The 17,641-nt window shown below is 35.8% G+C and overlaps 1 protein-coding gene across 3 annotated transcripts in view; it reads left to right on the forward strand.

The window, feature by feature from the left end:
• TBCK (TBC1 domain containing kinase) overlaps positions 1 to 17,641 on the forward strand; it is an 87,084-nt gene that overhangs the window by 20,922 nt on the left and 48,521 nt on the right. For all 3 annotated transcript variants that reach the window (XM_005418172.2, XM_031066501.1, XM_031066500.1), the window contains exons 4-19: positions 878 to 992; positions 2,490 to 2,563; positions 3,558 to 3,699; positions 4,196 to 4,256; positions 5,552 to 5,613; positions 6,364 to 6,425; positions 6,791 to 6,939; positions 7,786 to 7,924; positions 9,371 to 9,470; positions 11,345 to 11,394; positions 11,732 to 11,861; positions 12,672 to 12,770; positions 13,883 to 13,945; positions 14,784 to 14,910; positions 15,476 to 15,526; positions 16,235 to 16,318. In XM_005418172.2, coding sequence (XP_005418229.1) covers positions 878 to 992; positions 2,490 to 2,563; positions 3,558 to 3,699; positions 4,196 to 4,256; positions 5,552 to 5,613; positions 6,364 to 6,425; positions 6,791 to 6,939; positions 7,786 to 7,924; positions 9,371 to 9,470; positions 11,345 to 11,394; positions 11,732 to 11,861; positions 12,672 to 12,770; positions 13,883 to 13,945; positions 14,784 to 14,910; positions 15,476 to 15,526; positions 16,235 to 16,318 — 1,508 coding nt within the window. The remainder of the gene's footprint in view (positions 1 to 877; positions 993 to 2,489; positions 2,564 to 3,557; positions 3,700 to 4,195; positions 4,257 to 5,551; positions 5,614 to 6,363; positions 6,426 to 6,790; positions 6,940 to 7,785; positions 7,925 to 9,370; positions 9,471 to 11,344; positions 11,395 to 11,731; positions 11,862 to 12,671; positions 12,771 to 13,882; positions 13,946 to 14,783; positions 14,911 to 15,475; positions 15,527 to 16,234; positions 16,319 to 17,641) is intronic.

A 17,641-nucleotide genomic window follows, 5' to 3' on the forward strand; every position in this document is an offset into this window, starting at 1 on the left:
AGGTCGTTATAAGTAAATATGCTTTGATTTCTGGATGTTATGTAAACCAGTGCCTGGAGAGGAAAAGTTACCAAAAAGACCTAAAATGGCTGAGGGGGAGTGGACAAAATGAGATGAGTAGAAAGTTAAATGGAATTTCTCTAGGTGGCATGAGACCTGTGCCTTTTGTTCTTATTTAGAGTGCACTTTGGAAACCTGTTAGGGTGATCTGTACAAATTCCTGATCAGTTATTCACAGAAACTCCTCTTTAAGACTGTCAGTCTATGGAGGAAATGGTAACTTTTGTCAAAATACATAGTTATGGCAAAATGTTTTGCATGGTAAGCTTTGTTGTTTCTCTGCAAAGGTGATAAGGTTGTTACTCCCAAGGTTGTAAAACAAAATGTGCTGAAAATGCAGATTTCTGCCTTTTTTTCTTTTCTTATTTTAGATTTTGAGATGATTGAAGACTATAGGTATGATCTAGTTAGGCCTCTGCATCTTCTGAATAAACTCTAGTCACTGTCTGAGTTTTGAAAATATTTTGTTCAGGTGAATTTTTTTATGAGTATCAGTAGGGGACTTAAGAAGAGCAAATAAAAATAAGGGAGTGTTGGGATTTTTAATTTCCTGATTAGGTGAGTTTCTATTGAAGAGAGTATTTTACACTTTGTCAGCATTTTCTACACTTCCTAGGGGGCAGTTCAGGGTGAAGAAACCTAGTTGTGGGATTTTGAGGAGATGTGTGTATGGCACCATATTCAATGCTGATCCCTTAAACTGTTCTGGAATTGTAAATGTCTCACTTTTGTTTGGAATAGCTGTGGAGCACTACATCTTTACAGACTAAAAAGGAAAGCATTCACTATAGCATGTTGTTTGTTTGGTTTTTTTCAGTTCTTCAAGGATCTTATGCATAGCATATGAGGTTTTGCAAGGTTTGCAATATATGAACAAGCATGGAATGGTCCACCGAGCACTCTCCCCTTGCAATATCCTTTTGGATCGAAAGGTACAACTGCAGGAATAAATCTATGGGTTTGTTTGCTGCTCACAAGTGCTCTGCTGTGTCATAGATGGAGACTGGACAGTCACAATCATTTCATTGGGGAAAAAATTGCAGATCTGGAAAGTTGTTTTGTTTATTTTTTTTAACTACAATTTCCCCTCATTTCCTCAGTTGCAAATGTATTGTTGAATTTATTTTTCTATTCTATCCCAAACCACTCTTTTTCTCCCTTCTGAGTGTGGTAATCTAAGCCTATTTGTCATCCTTAGTTACTTACAAGGGCTTCCTAGCTATTTGAATAGAAGAATACTTCTTATTAATTAGCTGTCACTAATATTTCTGTGTTCCATGATGATATGATACTTGCCTTTTAAGATACAAAGATTTTTTTTTTTGTTCATGTTAAATTATTCATATTTAAGTATCTGTCAATTCTGTTCATGGACTGTTGAGTTGGCAGAGAGGAAGACAATTTCTGATCATAAAAGTTGAGAGAAATTAATAGCTGCTGTTGTAGTCAGAGCAGTTTCCTCATCAGAACCAACAGCTAAAGAGTTTGACCTATCTGCACAACTCCTCTATCAATCCTTTTTTACTCAGTTTTGGTAGAATAACTAGATCCTCCCCTTGGAAGGCAAAGAAAGGAGAGCACAAAAATAAGCCAACACCAAAAATAATGAATACATATATTTTTTTATGCTTGTAAACAAATGAAAATCATAATAATGCTCTAACATGCAAAGGTACTCTGTGATTTTAGGAGTATCTTAAAATCAATAAAAGAACAGAGGAGGGCTGTGAGACAAAAAACTTCCAAGGTCTCCCCTGCCCTTTGAAAGCTTTCTGATGTAACCTTCTCTGTTGCACCATCTGGAGGCTGTCTGAGTGTAATTCAATATTCAGCAGAAATAAGGCCCCTGTTTAACTTCTATGGCTAATTTTTTGTTGTTTTGGTGTTAGCTTTCTGTCTTCACAAATAAAAAGAAATTACCTGGAAAAACTGTTTAAAATACATATTGATACTGTTAAGGAGAGCAAGATGGTAATGAATTGATGGGACGTCTGAAGAAGCAAGGCTGGGTAAATGGAAGAGTTGTGGGAATATTGGTCATGTTTAGGGAGTTCTAGGAGTCAAACAGGATTTGAACAGTTTTCAAACAAAAAACGTTCAGTGGAATATTTAAGCCTTTTTAATTTACTGAAAATACTACTGTAACTTAAAAAGTTCTGATGTGTTCCAAACAAAGTGATTTACTTAATGCTCTTGAGAAGTAAAAGCATTCAAAATAAGCACCTCCTTAACTTGCAGTGCACTTCTGCATAAGAGATGAGGCAGAAATGTAAGAAGGTGTTTTTTATAGGTTTCTGTCCTCTGACAGCTAACACAGTTTGAAATTATTTTTGAATTTTGTTTTTAACTTTTTTAACTTAAACACAGATTCTTCCAGTGTTGGATTCTGCTGCTCTTGATAATTCATTTTTCCCTTTTTCCCTTTGCAGGGACACGTGAAGTTGGCTAAATTTGGACTCTACCACATGACTGCTCAAGGTGTTGATGTTGATTTTCCTATAGGGTAAGGATTTAGCTACACAATAAAGATAAATCAGAGACTTAATTTTTTACGAAATAAATTATGTTTAGGTCACCCCTTATACAGAAGCTTCTGATAATATCACCAAAGAGGTTGTCACCTGGCTAGGTGAAATGAATGAAAAATAGAGAATGGGTACCATGCCAGCATGTCAGCCTAACTCTGTGATTCCCTTTATTCAGTAAGCCTTTATTCCCTACATTTGGCTTCAGATACTAATACTTCCCTATGACTTGGATTCCTAATTTCAAATTTAGGAAAGTGAACAATCAGTGCTTCACTGTTGCCCACCAATGTAAGGTTTCTTTATAATTTTATTATTTATTTATGATGTCTCTTTATAATTTTATTATTTATTTTCAAGTGATCATACTGTATTAAAAATGACTGCTTTGTTGCAGAGGGGTTTTTGTCACTTTTTGGTTTTTTGAGGTGTCATGTTGTTTTCAAATTAAATACTGAGCTGATGTTTCCTTTCAAAACATGATTGCATACTTTTTAGCTATTATACTGAAGTGTTGACAAAAAGAAAAGTAATCATATTATTTTAAAATCATCTAGTAGAAGGTAATATATGTCCTTAACACTTTTTGTTACCTTTTTTACAAATTCAGAAGTTATTTGATGGGAACACACTATCAGTGGAAACCTACTGCCACCATCCCAAAGTATGAGCCTAAGACATACTTATTTAATATCCTAATGCTGAAACTCAATCTCTGTTTTCCCTAAGATATGTAAATATACCACTTTGAAAGCTGAGGTTTACTTTCACAAAACAACAGAGCTAGTGATTGGGATTTCACCTTTTCTGTAGTGAGCACTACACTGGAATGAAACTGCAATGTGTAGATTTTGACTGAATAAAATAGGCAGTATTCCAGTTTCTCAGAACGCCAAATTATTCTGATTGTGTAATGGGAAGTCACACTTTTTGGACAGAAGGATAGTATCTAATGTTGCTGCATCTTTCTAGGTACCCATCATATCTGGCGCCTGAAGTAATTGCACAGGGAATAGGCAAACCCAGTGATCACACCCAGTGTGAGAAGCCTCTGCCTTCCGGCCCTAAATCAGATCTGTGGTCTCTTGGGATAATATTATTTGAGCTATGTGTGGTATGTAAAAGAATAATTCTCTTGATTCTTCTCTGGGGGAATAGTTTCATTAATTTGATTGCTGTTGAATGTGGGGTTAATGACACCCTGCCCATCACCCAAGCCCAAATATCAGGATATGCTAGCATTCCTACCTGGGCAGTACTGGTTGTTCAAGGAATAGGATGCATTTTGGATGTAGGATGCTTGGTATATGTGTTAACCATAAAGGATAGTTACCTGTGGAGCCACAAGAGTTTGACTGCAAGGCAGTTCCATTTAAGAGAAGTTATCAATGATATGTTTTTGCTGTATCATGATGTGCAACTGTGTCTGCCATAGCTGGGGTAAATAAGATTTTTTGTTCTTACATATAGTTTTGATGTGTCTAAAATTCATATGTGGAAGCTTATTTCACTGGTTTTGTATAAAGATGGAATACAATGTTATCTAAATATTTTTATGTAGTAGCTATTTCTTTCAAATTCAAGTGTAATTTGACTTTGTTGTTTTGTAGGGGAGAAAATTATTTCAGAGTTTGGAGATAGCAGAAAGACTGAAGTTTATACTTATGTTAGGTAAGTAGCACAAAATCAATTTTTCAAATTTCCAAGCAGGTCTATGATTAGGGCTTTATAGACTAATCAGCTTATTATGCTCAGACCTGAAGCACTTTACCTTTGTCATCTTTCATCTACAGATATAAATAGGCATTTGTAGTGTGTTGCTTCTCTAGGGCAAGTATGGAGCTGGATGCCAGGGAAAAAACTTGGGAAGACCTGGCAGTATATTAGAGTAAGGGCAAAGTGTTAAAGAAAAATTAAAGACAAGAAAACATCCTCAAGAATGATGGTTGTTTTCATGGTTATTTGTTGGTTTGTGTTGCTGGAGGTTTCTGAGATGAGTTAGGAATTGATGACGCTGAAGGAAACTATCCCCTACAGTGCCTGTGTAATGGCCAAGCAGGGAGAAGCAGGACTCAAATAGGAAGACAGAAATAAAGAGAGATGAGAAGTGTTTTAGTCAACTCAGGCTTTTGTCTCTGGTTTCATCTTCAAACTATAAAACCTCACTGCGCAAGTGGAATTTTGGCTTAATGTCGATGAGTCGGGAAGTGGGACTATCCTTGCAGATTTTAAAACTTGATTTTTGGTGGTGTTTATGTATAAACCATGGGAAGGGGAAAGGCGTGAGTTTGCAATTTGAAGCCTTAACAGTAAGTTATCATTATCCAGAGCAAACAGCAATCCTGTTAAAATTAATTGCTCTCAGGAGCAATATCTTTTTCATTCAGCAGCTAGTGCTTGAGTGCTGAAATTCTGACTGTTTTGGGGATTTGGTAACAAGGCTTCCTAAGGCATCTCCATACACTTCAATCTGAATTCAAGTTGTTGGTTTATCCATTAAAAAGCATTCATGTCCTGACTTGGGAATTATTTGTTCAATGAAGTAGTGATGAGAAGTTCTAAAATACTGCTAGTATTATCTGCAAGGAGCAAGAGAGGCAAAAATTGTTTCAAGTTTCATGTAGGTACCCTTAAGTTCGTCCCAGGATTCATTTTAATTTTTTTATTTATAAGTTGAAAGACTGTTTTACTTTATTTGGCAGAGACTGACACTCTGGACTGGGCCTGTAAATAGATATTCACTGTTACTTTAGATGTGCTACTTAACTTTCCTAGGCTTATGTCTGCACAAGTTATAATAATTTTCATTACTGATTTCCATCATTCACTTTCAAGTGATGTGGCAGCATCAGTAAAAAGCCAAATTTAAGTGCTTTTTATTCGAGTGGACATTTATCTGATATCCTTTTTAATTGGTGTCACTCTATTAATAATTAACTTTTTCTTGTTCTGTTTGTTTTCCAAAGGCTGTGTAGATGATATTGTAACTGTATTGGCTGAAGAACATGGTTGCCTTGATATTATTAAGGTTTGTGAAACTCATTTGTTCTTCCATGCTGTCTTACCCAGAATATTTTATTATTGCTGCATAGTATTTTGCATATTCATTTTTTTAATTCATTTGGTCACTTACTGTATTGCAGCATGATGAAAAATTTTGAAGTCATAACTACATATCTAAGATCCTTTCAAATAGCCAGCACTAGTAATATTCTTTCTTAAAATTGCTGTCAGTCTCAGTAAATGTTAATGCACTCTGAGTAGTTTAATAAGCTATAAATTTTCTTTAAAGTTTTGGTGATTAAGTATTTTTCTTCCAGAAATTATGTCCTCCAGCTGGTCCACTTTACAGATTCTGATAGTGTAGGTTTATATAGTTCAACTTTTCCTTACCCACAAAAATGATTACTGAGTCTTAGTGTCTGTATATTTTGGGACATTATATGAAAGAGTTCTGATTGTTAGCAGAAGGAAGTGGCCAGGCGCTGCATTGTTTCCAGCAGGGTACAGAATATCTAAATTAAAAAGTAACTAAAAGGCTGCATACATTGCACATTTTTCAGATTTTTTTCCCCTACATGAAATGTAGGATTGGGAGGTGAGAAGAATTGCTTTTCCAGAATTTTGGTCTCACACGGCCAACCTCATGTGCGTAGGTGTGAAATTTTATTGCCCTCAAAGGAATATCCTGTATGTTAAAAGTTAAGTATGAGCCAAGTGACTTGCTGAATTAAGACAGTAATAAACAGACCTCCTCCATATTTTTCTTATGTTCCAGGACCTTTCTGAAAATATCACAGCTCTACTGAAGAAATGCCTTACGTTCCAGCCTTCTAAGAGGCAAGTATTCAGTCCAAAGGCCTGGTGATCTCTGTGGGTTACTGTGAAATCAGAAGAACTGTTGCTGAACCTTTCTTTGGAATACTGACATTTGGGCTACCTATAAGAAATTCTCCGTTTTGTGCTTTTCAGTGATTAAAAGAGAAGAATTAGAGGTCTGAATTTGGGCTGTAAACAGACTAGTTTGTTGTGCTGCATGAATTTACAAATGTTGGTAGATATTTTTTGCTATTAATATTTCTGAAACCCAATTTAATTAGCAATAACTTGCTAAAATATTCATTACTGGCGACCTTTTTTGTCAAAATGCAACATTTTTGAGAGTACTTTGCTCTAATTGTTTTATCCCCTTCTCTTAATTTAAGGCCAACTCCAGAGGAATTGCTACATGACAGTTTGTTCAGTGAAGTATCCCCACTATATCCTCCCTTCCACAAACCTGCTGGTCTGTTTTCATCTTCTCCAAGGTGTGCCAATTTAACACTGCCTGAAGACATAAGTCAATTATGTAAAGGTAAAAGCAGGTAGTGGGATAAATGTCATTGGAGGGGGAAGGAAAATAAAGTGTTACTGCATTTTCTTTCCAACAAATTATTCACAGACACTAGATGTTAAATGCTACAACACTGCAGTAAGTTGTTTAATGGAAGCAGACATGGACAAACATGTTTTCAGGGATTTGTGCAAGCCAAAGGAGTCAAATCTTAATTTTCTTCTTCAAATTCAGGGGAAAAAATAACATTAGTATTCAAGTCCATGTTGCAAAAGCAGTTGTTGTCTTTTGCCTTCAGAATTTGGACACATGCATGTAGAATTTTTTTCTGCTATTGATAATTAAATTTTGTTAGATAGTAACATAAAATGATTTTTGGAAGTACTGGAAAGCAAAGTCTTTGTGAAAGAGGTCACCTTCTGGACTAAAAGATTAATGTTCTAAGTTATAAACCACAGTATGTTGAAAATGTTATGGCTCTTAAATCCTGATTAATTTTTTTCTTATGAACTTGGAGATGTTTAGAAAATCTCATCTAGACAATGACTTTTTGCCTTGTTAGAATGAGTGTGGTATGTGAAGGGAAGAGAGATTATAACTACACAGTCAGAATCACTTGTTTCTTATTTTAAGTCTTAGTGCTATGCACAGAACACTGTTTTGCTTTGTTTAAAAATGACTGCTTTCCTTAAATCTCCTTAAAGAACACTTGCAAAGAAAAGATCACTTTTCCTCTAACTTCACATTAAGGTCATGACCTTTCAAGCAGAATAATTTTTTTTTCAGCAGTATGTGTTTAGAGTTGTAGAAAGAAATACAAACTACCTAAAAGGCTGTAATTTATTTTTGTGTCATTTCTCCCAACAGATGAAGATAATGATTACCTAGCAGAAAGATCAGTTGAAGAGGTTTATTATCTGTGGTGTTTGGCTGGAGGAGACTTGGAAAAAGAGCTTGTCAACAAGGAAATAATTAGATCAAAGCCGCCTGTCTGCACACTTCCCAAGTAAGGGTGGGGAAGCACTTTAAAGGGATGGATGGATGGATGGATGGATGGATGGATGGATGGATGGATGGATGGATGGATGGATGGATGGATGGAAAACACTAGTGATTGCAAGAGAACATACTTAGTTTAAAGACCTGTACGTGTGAAAACACTGAAAATGGCATTCTTGAACAGAAGGAAATTGTCACTTCCCCTCTTATCCAGTTTAAGGCATTATTTGAACGCCTTGTAGCTATTGTACCTTGTACCTATTGCTTTCTGAAATTTGAGAAAATGCTGGTGAAGTGGAAAATACTGTAATGGGAGTCCCTATATTTTGCACACTTTCCAATAGTATTAAGTTTTACTAATAATGTCTCACTGTGCTTTGGGGGGATATTTGTAATTTAATTTAATATGTTATGTAGCAAATTCTCACATTCTGAATTCCCTTTCATAAAGCAGCAGTACTGAATGGAGAACCCAATTATTCAGCAAATTAGCTAGTTACTTTTTTTCCAAAATGTTTTCTTTTATGATTCAGCACTCTGCAACAGCATTTTGTGATTGCTACTTTTATGTTACTGCTGCACATCTTGCAATTTTATGTAGAACATTATGATTTTTTAATCCTATGATCTGATATTAGTAGCATAATTAGGTGTCCATATACATCAATTTACTGTGTCTGTGTTTAAAAACCAGATGAAGTGTGTGCACAGCCAAAATGCAATATCTTTTAAAAGAAAAATGATGGAAATAGATTTAAGTGTTGTTTTGGTATCAAAATTAGTGTGAGATTTTTGAGGGGTTGCTTATTTCTTTGCCCATAGGTGAGTATAGATGCTTTTTAATTTTGAGGGACAAATATTTTCCACCATACTGTCTATCTTGAAGATGAGGAGTTAATTTCAAAAATGCAATCTATCTCTTAAGTGGCACTGAGAATGCTAGGTTAAATTATGAAAATCAGTTTCATGTGGCCTAATTTAAAAACATCATAATAATGGAAAATTTCTGTACACTCTGTCTTGGATACATTTGTATCCTTAGATGGACTGCAACAGAAAAGGTCAGACTTTCACTTGGGGTTTTTTATCATGATGAGAACTGCCTTTCATATGATAATATTTTGCTTTTGCTTTTCACAATAAATGACAGGTCTGTTCTGTGTGAGAACAAGGAATAAAAGGGGTTATTAATCCCATATCTCATAACTCTTTATGTGCAAAGCAAAGTTACAGAAAACCTGAAATGTGCCATTTTATGGAAGAAGCTGTCTGAATAATTTAAGTTTATTGTACATTCCCTTGATAGCAGGTTTCATGCCATGCAGAGTCAATACAGTATACTTCTAAGACCTAATACTTTGTTTTAAAGAGGAAACATTGATGTAAGAGATTTTTTCCTAGCTCAATTCCTGTGTTATAAAGTGACCTGATTTTTTTGTTCTTGTTTTTGAAGCTTTTTATTAGAAGATGGTGAGAGCTTTGGGCAAGGACGAGATAGAAGTTCCCTCCTAGATGACACAACAGTGACTTTGTCTCTGTGCCAGCTCCGAAACGTAAGGGTGCTATTGTGCATTCATTAAGTGCTTCTCTGCAGAAACATTTGCTTAAAGGGAATATGTAACAGCAGCTCCTACTGCTGTTTCTACCAACGGAAGTGTCACTGATTCCAAGAGAACACTTCTTAGCGTCCAAGGCAGATTCTGTTTTGTGCTGTTAAGTTACTGTGCCTGCAAAAGCTTAGTAAATTTTATTTGTCTTGTGTCCCTCCCTTTCCTTTTTCTGTTACCTGCTTTGTTCCAGTGTAGTGCAAATTTTTCTGTACCACTTGGTATTCTCCACAATTGCTACAACTGTTTGCTCAGGGAATGTCTTCTGTATGCTTTAATTATTGTCTGTCAATGGCTCACATTATCCAAGAGTAAACCAATTCATTTCAGTTTCAGCTCCTCAAAGGCTTTTTATGTATTGGATACCAATTTTCCACTAGCTGAGTATTAATTTTTGGAATACGTGGCATGAAATTGCTAGTTGAAAAGATCTCTAGAGCATTTTGCAAAAATGCTATAATGCAGTTTTCTTACGTCTTCATTGGGAAAATCAGCACATGATAACTCATGATTTGTCTTGATGCAATGATCAGTTTCCAGATTTACTGTATATATCACTGAAATGTTTTCATTGTTTACATGTCTTTGCTCACATAGAGCTTTATTGCTGTCAGATTGGGAAACTATGCTGCACTGTTTGCAGCTTGCTTTTTATAGTAGCAAATTCAATTCTGTCAGGTTTTTTTTTTTAAACCTTTTTCATAATACAGGGGTTAGGACAAAAAAGAAGATGGCTCCTGACTCTGCCACCTTAATATTGGAGGTAGTGTGTCTAACACTGTAAACAGATTTCTTCAGTAGAACTTTGCTTCACACAAATGCATCAAGGCAGACTGGGTTATTTTCTTCAGTAGATCACTGGGGCGTGCAAGGCAGGAGGGAGGTAAAAATATGCAACATCTATTTTAAACATAATACACACTGCAACTTCTTCTGTTGTTCTCACTAGAGGGCAGTTTTTAAAGGCTTTTTTTAAACATTTTGATCTGTAATTTTGGATATTGCTGCCTACTTCTATAAGTGCAGCAGGAAATAATTATATACTGAAATTTCATTTTGTGGAAGATGCAAGACTGAACCTTGCAGCGTTAGTTGAAATAGGTTTTGAACTTGTGCAATTTTTCAGACACCTTTATAGAGCAGAGCATGATGCTTATAATCAAAAGAGGAGCAGTACTGAGTGAATGGAGAGTGAGCTCTTCTGTCAGCCCCAAGGGGAGCAGGCTGTGTGCCTTATGCCTGCAAGTTAAGGGCTGAACTGCAAGACAGAGCACTGCAGGGAACATGGCATGAAACATTAATCATGCGCAATAAGAGGTCTGAAAACTTCAGTCAAAAATCCAGCCATGTTTGTCTGTCACCTTTGCTGAGTGTATTTCCTAAAAGGAATTCAAGTTTGCATGACTCCTGACCTGATAAGAACCATATAAGCAAATTGTGCAGTTGCTTTGCAGTTACTTGGATAGGAAGTCCACGTAGAAAAATGAGGAAACAAAGAAGAACAATGTAATACTATTGATCTATTAATCCATGGTGCCTATAAACTATTTTTTTGTGTGGAAATAGGTTTATGGATATCTTTAGGCAGGAGAACTTCCAAAAGGAAGTTGTAGTGTTGAAACTTTCAAAAGGTTTTAGTGTTGAAGGCTGTATGCTTCATTTTGTTGCTAGCAAAGGACAGAGCTAATGCTTAAGTCTTAAGGCAAGTTACTGAATTTGACAAACGAATTGCTGTTTACTAGTTTTTGTATTCCACTAAGTTTTCGACTTGAGTTCTGAGCAGGATTCTGATAACAAATTATTTTTCTTCCTCCTTTTAGAGACTGAAGGATGTTGGTGGAGAAGCATTTTATCCATTGCTTGAAGATGAGTATGTGTGTAAATTGGTACATCTGTAGCACACTGAATTTTGAGTTACTAGTTTTATTTTTGTGGCACACTGCACAGCTAGACATAACTGCCTCCCAAAAGCAAAACTAACATGTCTTTGTTTGGCTCTGAAAGCCAAGAGCTGATAAACATGCTGCACTTCAGACCCTGATACCAAACTGAAGATCTTAGCTTCTGTCCTGGAAATCAATTGTTTGTGTTCAATATTCAAAATTACTCGTTTATTCTTGTTTCTGACTAAGAAATGTTTCATGCAGTATTAATTATTTTCAGTAATTGTGTTTTCTTGCTGTTCACTGTTACCCTTTTTTTTCCAGCCAGCCAGCTTTACCTCATTCCAACAGTAGCAATGAGCTCTCTGCAGCTGCTACTCTTCCTCTGATCATCCGGGAGAGGGACACAGAGTACCAGCTAAATAGAATTGTCCTGTTTGACAGGCTGTTGAAGGTATGGAGTCCTTGTGATGCTGGATAATTTGATTTGGTCTGTTATTTGGAAGATTTTTGAAAGACCAAGTAATTGTAAGAGGAAGCAGAGGTACAAGAGACCACAGTAGGAAAGGGGGAAGAAAAAAACCCTTCAGAAATGTAAGATGGAAAATAAAAATAGAACTAATTATTCTCAGTACTGATGTATATAAAAGTAAATTTTAAAGTATCCACATGGAAATAGAGCTGCTGCTAATACTGGTTATTTACTGATGAAAATAATTTTATATCCTTTATTTTATAACAGACTAAACTATTATAGGTATAAATATGCCTGTAACATTTCTGCATTTCCAAGCAGTAAAGTATTTGAAGACATGGTAGTGCCATGTTATAAATGTGAGATTTATACTAGGTAAAGGAATAGCAGCCCCTAATTTACATATATGCAGAGAGATAGATTCCTGTTTAAGAACAAGAGAGGTGATGCACATTATCAGGCATAAACTAGAAATGTTTAATAAAACCAAGGTGGATACATATTATGAAAAGAAAGATATAATGAAGAAAAAATTGATAGTACAAATTTGGATTAGTAGATCTATCCAGTATATACCAAAGCACATGAATGCATTTATGAGAAAGAGTGGACATTTTAACATCAAACAGTAGTCCTTCATTCAAGCCTTCCAGTTAGGGATTAAGTTCACTTTTTGTGTAACTTGTATTCACTGTTTTCATTTGGGGAAAGACTGTTCCTGTTTTGAGATTTGAATTGTTTCAGTTACATGATAACTTTTTTTTTTTGGTTAATCTCTTCTCTTTGAAGGCCTACCCATACAAGAAAAACCAAATTTGGAAAGAAGCCAGGATTGACATTCCTCCCCTTCTGAGAGGCATAACTTGGGCTGCCTTGTTGGGTGTTGAGGTAAGGGTGTTTGGAGAAGTACCAGTACTGACTGGTGATGGAATGTGTTAGGAATGGGGTCAAGGAAGCTGGAATGGTTTCAAAGATCTGGCAGGTAGGTTGCTGGAATTTCACACAAAATGAGTAATGAAATTGTGCAAATAAACATGATGTTCTGACAAACTTGCTTCTTTTCTGTAAGGTTATTTGATTTCAGAAAGCATATGTGAACTTGACTGCCTTTAATTTTGATTATTATTTTCAGTGGAAAATAATACCCTGACATTTGGTCGTTAACTGGGGTTTTTTGTTTTGATTTTTAATATTTTGACAAATGCAGTTGGCAATACTTCTGCTCCAGTCAGCAGAAAAACACACATGAAATGTATTTTTCTCACCTACCAATCAATACACTTCCCCAATACACTTCTTTGTTATATATTCGATCAATACACTTGCCAGAAAGAATGGAGAATAAATCAATCAAATACAGTCCTTTGGGACAATGGAATGTCCCAGAAAAGAGAGCTCCTCACAGAGTTGCTGGACTACCCAGCTTTTGGATTTACCTGTCTTGCAATCCTGCAGCAGCGGATCATAAAAATTCTTAGAGATAACACACCCTAGGTTATTCAGGAGATTTAGCTTAGGATGTGGTCTTTTGAGTACCATATAATATAATCAACAAAAAATCTGAAAAGATGAAGAAAAATCACTGGTCAGGCTTGTAGCCTGAGTCTTAGGAAATGGGTCAATTCTCATGCTTCAGCAATTTGCCAGCTGTACAATATGGGTGTTTTCCTGTCCCATAACATTAAAATGGACTGGTTAATAGAATAGAGAGCACCTCTTGACTTGAAAATGGGAAACTACAAAGTGCATAGCTTTCTACATAAACAACTGAAAATCACTGAAGATCATGCTGAGGAGATCTATAGGAAGGTCTGTATGTCTTGAGTTAGTAATGGAATAAAGATGGTTTTTTTGAACTTAAGCTGTCAGAATCTTCTGTTCTTCTGCTAACTAAAGTTCCTAACAAAAACAGTCTACTTCTCATATCACCATGTACATTGTCATATGGACTTATGTTGGCAAGGGCTTTCTAAATTCAAATATTCTTCTTCCACATTTAGGGTGCCATAGAAGCAAAATATGATGCCATTGATAAAGACACACCGATTCCTACAGACAGACAAGTAAGATTTACAGTGTTAGCAAATATTGTCACTTGAAGATCCTTCCCACCCATCTCTTGCCTGTTACAGCACTCCTGGTGGATAACAACAGTATGGTTCCCCTTGCCCTCCAGCCTTATGCTGTAGCAAAAATCTTGCAAACAGATCGACACAATTACTTTCACTCAACTTACAACATGGGGAAGCTGAAAACCTTTTTTACTTTATAATCACTGTTTCTGTAGCAGCAGCAGTGTAGTGAACAGTATTAATGGTTTATTGTTAAGAATCCTGGGTTTACCAAATGCTTGTTTTGCCTGTTGGACCTTGTAGCAATAATGCTGAGGTCCTGTAATGTGAGCTATACTTCACAGAAATGGGGGTTTGAGCAATTTTGTTCTCCAAGAAGAGAATGTTCTCAAGTGTTCTCTTACCAGACATAAAAAGACATTACAAACAACAGTTCCTTTCAGCTGGATAAAGAAATACTTTCCGTCCAATTGGTTGCAACATTGAGAACTCTGATTTGGTTACCTTTTAAAGCAAAGCAGTATTACCACCTAAAATGAGTCCAGAAGTAAAAAAACCCTGTAACTGTCATCTGTTTTCTGCCTTTTTCAAGGGCTAGAACCCTTTAAAAAATATAAGTGCAGAAAAGGGGGAAAAAATCTCTATTTTTAAACTTTGGTTTATTAGGTTCCCTGTCAGTTTTGGTTTTGAGAGTGATGGAGGAAGCAGATTTTGTATAATGGTGATCTGACCTACATATTTCGGCTGACTTCTACCTCTAGTGTTGCAAGACTGCTGTAGTGCTGCCCCACTCATCCCAATTTCTCTTTGTATGTTGGCTGTGGTGCAGATTGAAGTTGATATTCCTCGTTGCCATCAGTATGATGAGCTGCTGTCATCACCAGAGGGTCATGCAAAGTTCAGACGTGTATTGAAAGCCTGGGTTGTTTCCCATCCTAATTTGGTGTACTGGCAAGGTGAGTTTGACTGATTGGCAAGGATGGATAATTGAAAGGAAAGCTTTGATTGACTTAAAAGTACCTCCTGCTTCTCACCCCCACAATATAAGCCTTTTTTTGGATGCTTTCCTTTCTGTTTCCTTTGAAGAATGAATCTGTGGGTTATTGCAAATTTAAATCCTAGTAACTTGTATTTAATTTGAAATAAAAAATTGCCCCACTCGCTTTGTTATATATTCAGTCTTCATAAGTTTCAGTCACTGTATTTTAAAAAGAAAAGTCTGTTGCTTGCTATTAAGCTCCAAGATGATACTGCAAAAGTTACTGAGTTCTTGGAACAGTAATTGGCATTTCTTGGATGCCTTGGCAGAACAATCAATTTGGCGTTATAGCTGAACAATTTGAAATCCTTGCTGTTTTCATGCATAAATTTCACAGTTGTTCTCACCATTACTTGTGAAGGCTTGATAATGCAGAACCAGTATCTAGTGTGCAAATTTTCATTAGAAATTAATGTCTTTATCTTGTGCATTAAAGTAAATGAGCTCTTGGTGCTGTTTTTTCATGGCTCTTCTCTCTTTAGGTCTTGACTCTCTTTGTGCACCGTTTCTGTACTTGAATTTTAACAATGAAGGTGAGTACATTTTTCAGCAGTGAGCAAAGAAAAGCACAGTCTCTCATCTGTATCTACGTGCAGACAGATGTGTGACTCCACTTAGAGATGGAAAGTTTCTGTATCTACAAAGGAATTTTAAAGCTCTTGTTGCTACAGGTGAAAAGAAATGGAGTTTTCAAAACTGCATGTGGTGTACTGCTCTTCAAGCAGGGGTTCAAGTATTGTTTATTACCAAGTGCAATAACGGTATATTTTAAAAAGCACAAATAATCTTAAGTTGAAAAAGGAAGAAATGCTGCTGTAGCACTTGTGTTTTTCAGTGAAGCTGTAGTTCAGCCTTGCTTAAGGTGAATGTATTAATTGGTAACCTAAGTGTTAAACTGTCAGACCAGCTTTGTTCAGAAAAGTTCATGGTAGTTTTAAATGCCTGATTCAGATCAGCTTTAGATATATGACCTTTATCTTCTTAGAATGTGATTTGTTCATAACAGGTGTAGTCCAAGCTTTCATTGTCTTGTACTTGGCTTTCTTTATATAAGATCTCTGTGTGGGAAAACTAGTTTCTTAGGACAATGACTCTTATTATACCTACTGTGCATGCAATCATTTTTGTGTACAGATTGATTTAAGTATTTATGCTTATTATCTGGTTAATAATGAACTTTTTAAGGTGTAATTAAATTCTGCCTCTGTCATTGCATCTGTTTTTTTTTTTAATTCTTTCAGCTCTGGCATATGCCTGCATGTCTGCTTTTATTCCAAAGTATTTGTATAACTTCTTTCTGAAGGATAATTCTCATGTTATTCAAGGTAAGTCAGTCCCTTTATTTGGTGTAGTTCTAAGAGAAGTAAAGTTGTTTCTGGATATGTAAATACACTTTTTCAAGGGGTTGCAAAATTGGGATGCAGTTAAAATCTTTTAACACTGCAAGAAAATTTGGAACAAAGTAAGTGGTTAAGGATTCAGACAGGAGAAAAAAATCAAGAAGTGCACACACACAGAAGTGTTCTGTGTAATTTCCAGGGTAAGAGTCAGTCCATCCTGCAAAGTTGTGAAAGCAGTAAATAGTCTTTCTAGTGTTCCATTGTAGAGGCTTCAGGTGATCAAAGTACTTGTGTTAGAGGAGCTGTTGGACAATAAGGGAAAATGAGGAAGAACAGTACAAACTAGGGGTTCTTCAGAAAATGAAAGCTATGGTATTCAGGAAAATAGGGATTCAAGGGAAATTTCTTATTGAGCAGATGATGTTATTCAATACAGGACAGGAGATGGAAAACCCTGAGGAATAATGTTCCATAGTTCAGCCTTCAACAAGTACATAGGTAACTTAGATGATTTAAAACAATAGCTAGGAATGTCTGTTCTAATTGAAAAATAATTTTAAATTTCATGAAAACATGAAAAAGGAATTGTCTCCACCTAGAAAGTCACCTTGGCACAGTCTGTGTTGGGAAGATAATTTGTCTTCCAGACAGTGTTTAAAAAAACAAAAGAAACTGTTTCAAAAGCCATTAGTAATCAAAAGAAACAGGTGGTAATTAATGTTTTTAATTGCAAGCAGTTATGAATGTTTATTGAATACTGAGTATCACCATGGCTTGCTGTCCTTGTATTTCTTTTAAATAAATTCTTTTGTATATTTCTCATGAAACTTGTCAGCTTTAAAGTGTCTGTCACTTTTGTCTTCAAGGAAAGTAATTAAAAACTGATCAACAAAACTTTAAAAGCATTTACATATTGGATAATTGGGAGAGAGCTAACATAAGGAGAGAATGCCAGGGTTAGGAGAGTTTATGTACAGAAGACAATGGGTAAGAGGTGTTATGAACTGAATAAAAAAATAGGAGAAATTATTCCAGAAAATATGTTTGCCTCCTTTTGTCTGTAAAGAAAGATTGCTTGCAGTAAAGAGCTAAAGATGAAAAGAATAAATATGTTCCTCTGGAGACAACTACTTTAGACTTCAAGATTAATAGCTTGGTAAAGACTTTTCTCAAGAGGCTATAGTGTTCCATAAAATAATACTTTTGCTCTCTAGGGTTTCCTGATGTTATTCCTAAGGAGCTTTGCAAAAATACGTATCAGCTAAAGTTAGAAATACAGGTCGGTAGGATTCTGTGAACCAAAGTAAT

The sequence above is a fragment of the Geospiza fortis genome, unplaced genomic scaffold (assembly GCF_000277835.1).
Source record: "Geospiza fortis unplaced genomic scaffold, GeoFor_1.0 scaffold11, whole genome shotgun sequence".
NCBI classification, from domain to species: Eukaryota; Metazoa; Chordata; class Aves; order Passeriformes; family Thraupidae; genus Geospiza; species Geospiza fortis.